This window comes from Salvelinus sp. IW2-2015, linkage group LG11, assembly GCF_002910315.2.
Source record: "Salvelinus sp. IW2-2015 linkage group LG11, ASM291031v2, whole genome shotgun sequence".
In the NCBI taxonomy this organism is placed as follows: domain Eukaryota; kingdom Metazoa; phylum Chordata; class Actinopteri; order Salmoniformes; family Salmonidae; genus Salvelinus; species Salvelinus sp. IW2-2015.
This window is the reverse complement of record NC_036851.1, coordinates 23,451,644-23,462,209: the sequence shown is the minus strand read 5'-3', so window position 1 is coordinate 23,462,209 and position 10,566 is coordinate 23,451,644. Positions and strand designations below refer to the sequence as shown.

The following is a 10,566-nucleotide window of genomic DNA, read 5'->3' as shown; positions in this document are numbered from 1 at the left end:
TCCAGGACCTCTATACCAGGTGTTGTCAGAGGAAGGCCCTAACAATTGTCAAAGACTCCAGCCACCCTAGTCATAGACTGTTCTCTCTGCTACCGCACAGCAAGCGGTACCGGAGCGCCAAGTCTAGGTCCAAGAGGCTTCTAAACAGCTTTTACACCTAAGCCGTAAGACTCCTAAACATCTAATCAAATGGCTAACCAGACTATTTGCATTGCCCCCCTCTTTTACGCTGCTGCTACTCTCTGTTATTATCTTTGCATAGTCACTTTAATAACTCTACATACATGTACATATTACCTCAATTACCTCCAATAACCGGTGCCCCCGCACATTGACTCTGTACCGGTACCACTTTTATATAGCCTCGCTATTGTTATTTTACTGCTGCTCTTTAATTATTTGTTACTTTGTTTAGTTTTTTTGTGTGTATTTTTCTCAAAACTGCATTGTTGGTTAAGGGCTTGTAAGTAAATAAAATAAAATAAAATGTATTTATATTGCCCTTCTTACATCAGCTGATATCTCAAAGTGCTGTACAGAAACCCAGCCTAAAACCCCAAACAGCAAGCAATGCAGGTGTAGAAGCAAGTAAGCATTTCACTATAAGGTTGTATTTGTATTTAGCGTATATGACAATCCATTGACAGTCCAAGGTAGGGGGCTGAGTCTGTGAGTGAGTTTTCCTCAGTTTCCCACACTCTCTCCATTCACTACTTTCAATGGAGGAACAATAGAAGTGTGTCTTATTGCACATCACATTAGCTATTGAGTTTTGAGGGCACAGCTGCCCTAAACTTTTAGAGCACTAAGATGACAGTAGCAGTTTTGGTCCAACACCTGAAATTACTGATGACCAAACTAAACTCACTGAAATGGAATTGTTATACATTCTGATACACTGAAAATACATTTATGTAATATATGCGTGTCAGTAAAAAAAAACACATTCATGCCTCCTGGGGAATATTTATGATTAATTATCTCTTTATAGTCACTTTCACATGCCAACTAAAACAATTCATGCAATGTCTTGTCATGTCTTTCATGGTTAAATAAAGGGAAAATTGTAATTATGTGTGGATAGAAATGTCTAACTTTTATCTTACGTGGTAGACTTAGAATGAAGCACCCAGAGAGGTACAAATTAATATGGATTCAGTGTTGCATTCTAATGAATTCAATATCCTTGTTTACAGTAATGGGTAATAGTAGGCTTTATTGTTTCTACATGTGGAATATCATGAATCAGTAATGTAACTGTGATGGAAGGTTGCCATCAAACCAAACAAGATTTAATTTAATGATTTGTGTATTTATTCAGATTGACTCAATGATTCATATCATTAAAGACCTTAATTTAAGGTAAATATTTAAATAGAAATAAAGTGATTAAACAACAAGAACTTGGACACCTCTCCAATACATAGGATATACAGTTACTGTCTTTATAAAATACAACATATTGTTCAAAATAAACAACAGGTTTTACAATGAGCGTGAAGTTTTCACCATCTGCAATGTGCACATTATTCAAATCATGTGAGCCACATTTTCACACAAAAAGTGTTCACACATAAAGTCTGATCTTAAAACAGATCAAATATCGCTAATCACAGATTGATGATAACAGGTACTGTATAATACCCAGTTTGGGTAAAAATGTGTCATGGAGGAACAGTGATACTGTAGCTCAAGTTGATCAATATCAAATAAATAACTGATACAGATAGCTGTTTGAGGGGTGGGCGCTGATTTATTTATTTTTCCCGCGCGACAGACAACTTTATCGGTCCGGTAATACAGGACTAGTATACATGTTTTTTTTATACAGAAGATGTGCAATATAACATCAATATAACCATATCACTAAACAAATGTATTGGTAACAAAGCAAATATGTTTTTTTTCTCTTATACGTTCCCCTTAAAAAATATAAGGCATAAACATTCACAAACAGATTAGTGATATAACACCCATTTTGGGATAAAAGTCCTCATGGAGGGCCATTCAAGTTATTGTTGATCACTGTAATCAACACGTTTAAAAAATACTACAAAAATGTAGTGCTCATCAATTGGATCATTTCTTTCGAAAAACATTTCAACTTGTTCAGTACAACTGAATTTAAAAGTCTCAATCACAGCTATACTTTAAAAAATCTACATAAGCAGAAGATGAAGAAGAAGATATTTTCCTATTCGCATTACTCTCCATGACATTAATCTAAGACCAACATGGTCCATTGTGTTTGTCTGGGCTGGGTAGCTCATCTGAGGCAGGTCACTCTCCCTTCTGTTCTTAGTATCTGGAAGTGACTCAGCAGTCTTCTCTGGGACACAGAGAAGGAGTAACCCTAATTGGCTCGTGCTGAGCAGGATGAGGAGCTCACTGGCTGGTACTGTTGCTGTTGTTTCTGTCCTCTCAGGAAGCAAACTCTCCTTTTCAGGATGTCTGATTTCTCCAGCTTGGAGTCAGGCTGCTGGTTGAGGATCTCTGGACCCAGGAGAGACTTGAGCTGCTCAATGCTGCTGTTGATACAATCTCTGCGTAACTTCTCCACCACTGGCTTTCTTATCTGCAAGAAGAGAAGAGTCATTAATCACCTTATTAGGAAATATGGCATTATTGATACAAACAATCATTAAAATGTAATTAATTTCCATGAATTTGAATCTTCAATTTACTTTATTGGTCAGATTCAGGTGGTCCTTAGAGTATATCATTGCTGAAGTGATTGTAGGCTCCATGGCTTGATCTCTGTGTTGTAGAGGTCTCTGTGTAGAAAGTGAATCATGAATTCTATTGGCTTCATCTCTCCTATATATAGTCCCAAATCTGCCGATGAATGTCTGAGTCTTGCGCTCGTTGGAGTTTCTCTCAGTCTGTAGCCAATGGGTGAGCTTCGGAGGACAATAAGGAATGTTTCCCAGAAGCCCCTGGCAGCACACTTCCCTCCTCTGACCTTCACAGCACAGCTGGCTCACTGCACAAAGCTGAGTGTGCCCCAGTCACACGCCATCCTCTCTCTGGAGCTGGGAGCCACAGAGACACACGGCTTCCCACACTTCTGCATGCAGTCTGCTGAGCCCTGACACACAATATAAGTGTGTTTGCTATCACAAAGACCTACTGCCTGTTCCCATGCAGGGACACAGCATGGCTTACAGGGCAAACCTTCTGGTTCAGCTATAACTCACTTCAGAAAGACACTCTTTCAAAAACAAACAAATCAGTTTCAATTTGTACAAACACCAGTTTCCAAAACTTTTTTCCTTCAAAAAGCAAGCAAACAACCTTTTTGATATATTTTTATTTCAACGTATCATATAATTGTTCAAATCTGATATAATTGACACCTTAGGATATGGGAATAATTGATCCTATTTACGTGGTCAAAACTTGCGATGGCCAGTTTATAGTCCAATGTTTTGCTGATGGTGGCTATCAATCTAAAGACAGGTAATCCATGCATCTATGTGCTCATCACTGTCTTTATCATATTCCTACTATAAAATGGTCATATTATAAATAAAGACTTATGTTGTTGTGTTTTCTGTGATGCGTATATGTCACGCCCTGACCATAGTTTGCTTTGTATGTTTCTATGTTTTGTTTGGTCAGGGTGTGATGTGAGTGGGCATTCTATGTTGTATGTCTAGTTTGTCTGTTTCTGTGTTTGGCCTGATATGGTTCTCAATCAGAGGCAGGTGTTAGTCGTTGTCTCTGATTGGGAACCATATTTAGGTAGCCTGTTTCTTCATTGTGGGTTGTGGGTGATTGTCTATGTGTAGTGTTTGTGTCAGCACAATTGTTCATTTGCTTCACAGTTGTCACTTTGTTGTTTTGTAGTGTTCAGTTTTTCCATTAAAATGACGAACACTTACCACGCTGCGTATTGGTCCGACATTTCTTACTGCTCAGATGAGGAGGACGAAGACAACCGTGACAGTATATGTGTTGCAATGAGCACGGAGACTTGTGATCCTAGCATATGTGCCATATTTTAATTCTGATGATTTTTGACATGGGAACTTGACATGGGAACGTGATTTTTCTGAGTACACATGGACAGAGACACGGACTAAAGTGGCCGACCTCTTTGCCGTATGGCATCAAGAACAACATCCCACCTGTCCTGTGTGGAATCCGCTATTATTCCCACTGACTCTTGTCCCACCATCCGAGCCCTCTGATTGGCTGCAGAGCGTATGACAGCGTAGGAGGAGGCACATAAATAAATAGAAAGTGGAGATGCAGAGTTCACTAACGAAGACTCTCTAAGCATCAGCTGAACCAAGACCAGCAGCAACACAGCACAGCAGAGGAGCTACCACAACACAAATGCTAGAGCAAAACCTACCAAGACCAACTTCTCTACTTTTTTGACGAGCTTCAAACTCAAGACCAATATCTAAAAATGCCAGCCTACATGGACATCGCTCTTCAGGACGGCATGAACGTGAAAGATCAGCACATTAGGTAAGACCGGGTTAAATTACACTGAAATATTTTAATAAGATATTAAAATGAATAGAAACTGTGTGTGAGAGAGAATAGGTGTCCATGATTGTCTTGTGTTGTTTTTAGGTGTGAACTCTCTCTGTTTGAGAGGAAATGCAGCAGTGGTGTGGAGAAACTGAAGATAGTCATTGGAGGACACCTCCAGAACGGGATCCCTACATCTCCCATATCTCCTATTTTGGAGAAGACAGTGTCCCTTTTCACTCCGAAGAAGGCCTTGGTGTCACCCTCCGGCTATTCCAAATGTTCCAGGAACATGCTGTGCCTTTTTGTACCACTGTACCACTGCTTTCGAACAATGAATTGAGAGAGACGCATGGATGTGGAGGTTATAGGTCAGGGGTCACATACTGGGCTGAGACTAGGGTCTGAGACAAAATTATCACTGCACTGTGAGATACAAACCCGTGGAAAGGGCATGAACTGACCTTAAGGCAAGCAGAGCACAATATACTGTTTATGTGCAAATTCTGCTCAGATTATATGTGCCATTTCTACGTCTGTTCCCACCATGGTGATTGGTTGGTTGTCTTATTTGGACCAGACTGTCAGAGATAGGTCTGGAACCTATGCTTTTGTTTTACATGACATTTAAAGCTGCAGATTCATTTGAAATGAATTGTGTGCATTGATATAAGCAGAGTTGTACTGCTTCATTCTTTCTGTGAAATTATGAACCAAATACATTGTATCAAGGAGAAATAATGCCTTGATTCAAGTTGGAAAATAAATCCACACGTATACCTTTCTTTTTGTAAAGGAACAGTGCGTTGTTGTGCATGATACATAAAGTAAATGTTTATTTTATTGTAAGAACCCAAAGGGGATTTATATTCTTGTTAATATTGTTGTTTATTTTTGTAAGCTAATAAAACTGCAAACAAAATTCACTATTTTTTCCTATTCCTCATATCTGGGATTTTTGTCTGAAAATTAATACTGAATTTTACTGGCTTCATTTACCAGCCTACAGAAACTCAGGAGAAGGACATCTTCTGGTTATTTTAGCATACTTCCTCAAAATGTGTATACTGTAAAAAAGTCCAAAGCGTCACTATGGTTCTTCACATAAAGGACTTACCATTTCCCGCCAAGTGTGCACTTGCTCTCATGGATTTAAATGCATGGCACTGGTGATCCATCATATTTCTTACACTAGTTCATTCCTTTTAAATCCACGAGGTGGAGGGAAAGAGGAGAGAAGAGTAGACAGGGAATATGATTGTTGAGTCTTTTGACATGTCCTGTATTATGTGCATCAGTTAGGGCATTGCAGTAAACCACCTGTAGGAAAAGCCTATTTGGGCGTGACATTTCCATGACTAGATAACAGTAATTAGGAGTAATAACTAACATTAGTTACTAATTCATTACTAATTAATTATATTAATTACTACTACATTACATTATTCATTACAACTACTGACAAGCACATTGACAAGTAAATTAACACAGTAAAAACCTCTTAGATCTGAAGTCCCCTGTTTAGGGGACCAACGTGGTTCTGGGACCGGTTCCAACCTATATTTTCGCAAAGAAATCAACATTTTTGCTTATAAATGGATCATCTGTGGACACCGTAGACCGAAATGGCATGCATTGAGCGATAGCCCTGGTTCCCACATCGACACAGTAGTATATTTCTGAGCCTGCTTGACATAGGATGTAAAATCTTATAGGTAGTCATTTTATAATTGATTATACTAAATTTAGAAAGCGTATAAGTCATTTCAAGACTTATTCATTCAATTGTGTTGAATAGGAAATACGTCATATAAAATATTTCATATTTTCATACTTTGATCATATTTGTACTGTGTACTTGAGCATGTATCCTCAAATTGTGAAAACACTTCAGCAATTTATAAAAAAATGTTTTTCCAGAAAGGTAAGATTTTAACCTTTCTTGGAGTATGCAGCATTACTATTGTTATTGTTTATTGCCCTCTCACAGTGGCGACCCCTCATTCAAGGCAGGTGTGGCCAATTATTATTATTATTATTGTTTTGTTGTTGTTGTTGTAGGGGTTAGTAATGAGGGTTGGTAATGTCCTCTAGTTGCGCCGTGATTGGCTCAGTGTTCTGTCACTCATGGGGACACTGTAAAATTTACAGAGAGAGCTTGAAAATTCAAGCCCATTGGGTGCTGACATAGAGTCACATTAGAAGTGCCCATCCAAGAAGGCCCAAGGTCATTGGCCACAGATAAAATGACTAATGACAAATGACAAATCTACGGTAGCTTTGATTGGACTGATCAGGTCAACGTCATACTTTCAAAATCTTAGCTAGCAATTTAGACAAGCAGTCATCATCGTGAATCACGTCAACAATCTACTGGCAAATCCTTTCCATCCTTGTAATATGAAGAGTAATTATAGATAAAATGTATCGGTGTTCATCGACCATTGGACATAAACATTACACAACAAGTTGGAAATCGCAAATTCACTAATAAGTGCGTTGGAAGGAATCAGTGGCTGACCGCAAGCGTTGCAAAGCAATCACTAGCCTCCTATTCAGTGGAGAGGGTGTGTGGTCCAAATCTGGGTTTAAGGGTCTCTTTTCCAAGCTTAAAAGGATAAACATTCAACACCATGGACCAGAAAAGGTTGAATACATTGGCCATGCTGTCAATCCAGCATGACTTCTGCCGCATTCAAAACAACTGGGAACTCGGAACTGGGAAATCTCAGACTTCAGTGAGTTCAAGACAACTCGGAACTCAGAAAAAAACGAGCACCGACTGGGAAAATGTGTTTTGAACGGTCATCCAACTCGGAATTCCAAATCGGTAACTGGGGTCCCTTTCTAGAGCTCTAAACTGAAGATCACTGACGTCATGATTTTACCTTGTTTTTTTTCGGAGGTCCCGTTTGTCATGAAAGCACTATAAATTCAGAGAATGCCAGAATTTAATGAATAAGTTTGATGCCAAAATTTTCCCAACGGGGACCGCCGTGCCACCTTCCTGTTCAAGTGATTACAGCACAACAAGGTGAGTCCAAAAATGTATTGTATCCTGCAGCATAAATGATGTAATATGCCAGGGAGAAATGTATACTGTAGCAAAAAAGAGACCATGTTTGTATGCGGCTTTATTAACTCAATGATTATTTTATTTTATTTTTTACATTGTTTGCAAATTGATATGTGACGTGCCAAAAATGTGGGGCTCAAAACAGGTGGGGCTTTCAATGGAGTGTAATTAATCAAACAAACATAAGAATTGTTTTCGATGATTGTTTTTATTCGCATCAACTTGATTTGAAGATTTACATTCATTTTGAAAACATGTTTTCAAGCTTGACAATAACTTCTCGGAAGGCGAGTGATACTGATAAACTCACATAGTGACACAAACCATTACATATTTTTTTTTTACTTATTCTGACTTAAATGCAGATATCATTTTTTATAATTATGACATATGATACTGTTTGCATGTTTTAATATCAATATCAAAACAGAACAAATAAGAATTACATTTTTTTCACTAGTCTTTCCACTAGGAAGACAGTGAACACCATATCTTAAATTATTATTTTTTTAAACTTCCCCACAAGGAAAAATACAAAATATATTCACTTTATAAAAATGAAATAGAATCTTATTCGTGAAACGAAAATAAAAACAGAAGATTCAATTGATGCTCTTGTAATCAAGAGAGGATAATTAAAATACTGACATTGTTAAGTCCTTTTCATTAAAACTAGAACTTATAGTATAAACTCCTGCAAATGCAGAAAATGAGGATGAAATCGTCAGTAATGTGGAGTTGGAAATGTCCTGCTTGAGCAGACGAGGAAGAAGATCTCTTCCTATTCTCATTACTGTCTAACATCCATAACATTATTCTTAGACCAACATGGTCCATTGTGCTTGTCTGAAAGTGCAGCTCCAGTCTGTAGGACACTACCAGGGCCTCCAGAGGGCGCTGTTAACTGGATTCTTCTCTTTGCTGATGCTGTGCTGGACTGGAGAGCTCAGCTGAGGCAGGTCACTCTCCCTTCTGTTCTTATCAGAGGATGGTTGCAGGCTCTGAAATTCCAGCAGCAAGTGGTTCAGCAGTTTTCTCTGAGATGGTGTCTTCAACTCATCTGTGGACAGGAAGTGTACAATCTCTTGGACACATCTGGAGTAACCCTGATTGACAGGTGCTGAGCAGGAGGAAGAGCTCACTGGCTGGTACTGTTGCTGTCGTCTCAGGAAGCAAACTGTCATCTCCAGGATGTCTGCTTTCTCCAGCTTGGAGTCAGACTGCTGGTTGAGGATCTCTGGACCCAGGAGAGACTTGAGCTGCTCAATGCTGCTGTTGATACGATCTCTGCGTAACTTCTCCACGACTGGCTTTCTAATCTGCAAAAAAATAAGGAGAGTCATTTATAACATTGTTCTAAAATATATCAGAGGTCTGATAAAAAGACGACAACTATTATCAAGAACCAAATCATAAAGCAAGTTGTAATTTCAATTTACCTTGTTTGTCAGAGTCAGGTGCTCCTTAGAGTAGATCATGGCTGAAGTGATTGTAGGTGCCATGGCTGGATCTCTGTGCTGGATCTCTGTGCTGTAGAGGTCTCTGTGTAGAAAGTGAATCTGATCTCTACATGCTTCATCTCTCCTATATATAGTCCCAAATCTGCATATGAATGTGTGGGTCTTGGGCTTGTTGGAGTTTCTCACAGTCTGTAGCCAATGGGGGAGCTTGGGTTCTTAATGCTGGGGACAATGGTCACGTCTCAGGGGAACAGGTGGGGGGTGATGGAGAGTGACTCGGAGCGCTGTGTGAATCTGGGAAAGTGGTGACCCCCAGATTTCCTGCCTAATGGATCAATGACACAGACAGTGCACACGCTCATCATCAAAACTTACACATGCGGGACTGACACATACCTTCTGCATTAAAACTTACACTGCTTTCTTATACATTTTATTGGAAGATTCATAGCCTACCATATTGTATTTGGTGACTGCATTATGAATATGACCTCTTTATTTGTTATCCTGAATAGAAAAATGGCTTCCTGCAAATTCTGTGCAAATTCAGTATTTTAGCTTGTTTGCGTGTTTGCTTTATCCGTAAAAGGTTTGTACACGTTTGATATTTATTCATGCTAAATGTTTTTTTCATTATAATGAAGTAGCGTAATTAGCATAATGGGATGAATTCTTATAGAAGACAGAGAAAATAGCAATATGAGCAAAATGTAGATCGATATCGGAATGACTTCATCATTTCATAATTTCTCATAACTAATAACTACTATTATTCCAGTTTTGGAAGTCCAGAGGTAGCAGATGTGTTCTCTGGCTTAAGCCTGGTGGTCAGTGTGAGTAGAGAGCTGATCTGAGTTTCCCACACTAAGTCCTGTGTGCTGTGATCAATGCACTACAAAAGCTGCTCATTGGACCTTTAGTGATGGCTATTGGATCTGTGTTGTATGATAGACAGATTCTGACATCACAGACCATCTGGATTCTGGAGGGAAACTCCTGCACTGCCTGATTCAACACATACTCTTAGAGGTACAGACCGTGTATCCAAGTTAGTCCAAGTCAATGTCTGCAATTCAATCCGTTTTCTAAATGGTATTTAAGCTGATATTGATTCTCTTTGTCCTAGACAATAGCTATATTTTAAAGGAAACATTTGATGTTTTTACAAATGACATAAAATAATAAGATTTTCTTCCAGGAAGATAGGAATAGTGTAAAAAAAGATACGGAACCAAATAGTCAAATCACCATTTAGTATGCCTTGTTAAATGGCATTGTCTCTACACAAGCAGTTCCCATCAAGCCCCTGGGGTTAAGTTTGTTTCTTAGATATTTGTCAATTTAGATGATGGTAAATACAAATATTTAATACAAATATAGGCTACCGAGACTATAATTGATATAGTCTCGGTAGCCTATACAAGAAGCAACAAGTTTAATAAAAAATCCTGAAGGGTTAACCATACAGCAAGTTATTATTGGCCTTATTTCATTAGCATTAGTATAAGGACTGTAACAATACATTTCAAAATAAGACTATGAAAT

General features: G+C 38.6%; 2 protein-coding genes across 2 annotated transcripts; both read right to left on the bottom strand.

Annotated features, from left to right (window-relative positions):
- Nucleotides 1-1,468: 1,468 nt before the first annotated feature.
- LOC111970003 (transcription factor HES-5-like) lies at nt 1,469-2,834 on the bottom strand. The gene is made up of 2 exons (XM_070445488.1): nt 2,685-2,834; nt 1,469-2,575 (listed from the first exon to the last, which is right to left on the bottom strand). Exons 1-2 carry the CDS (start codon nt 2,745-2,747, stop codon nt 2,354-2,356), a joined length of 285 nt encoding a protein of 94 aa, XP_070301589.1. The 5' UTR covers nt 2,748-2,834; the 3' UTR covers nt 1,469-2,353.
- Nucleotides 2,835-7,750: 4,916 nt separating this feature from the next.
- On the bottom strand, nt 7,751-9,131 carry LOC111970001 (transcription factor HES-5-like). The gene is made up of 2 exons (XM_023996473.2): nt 9,001-9,131; nt 7,751-8,880 (listed from the first exon to the last, which is right to left on the bottom strand). Exons 1-2 carry the CDS (start codon nt 9,061-9,063, stop codon nt 8,437-8,439), a joined length of 507 nt encoding a protein of 168 aa, XP_023852241.1. The 5' UTR covers nt 9,064-9,131; the 3' UTR covers nt 7,751-8,436.
- Nucleotides 9,132-10,566: the final 1,435 nt, after the last annotated feature.

Bases quoted from the DNA above. Each gene is read 5' to 3' on its own strand.
- LOC111970003 (XM_070445488.1), bottom strand. From the start codon at position 2,747: ATGGAGCCTACAATCACTTCAGCAATGATATACTCTAAGGACCACCTG. The intron at 2,576-2,684 runs GTAAATTGAAGA...CTCTTCTTGCAG, and splicing joins ACCTGAATCTGACCAATAAA to ATAAGAAAGCCAGTGGTGGA.
- LOC111970001 (XM_023996473.2), bottom strand. From the start codon at position 9,063: ATGGCACCTACAATCACTTCAGCCATGATCTACTCTAAGGAGCACCTG. The intron at 8,881-9,000 runs GTAAATTGAAAT...ATTTTTTTGCAG, and splicing joins ACCTGACTCTGACAAACAAG to ATTAGAAAGCCAGTCGTGGA.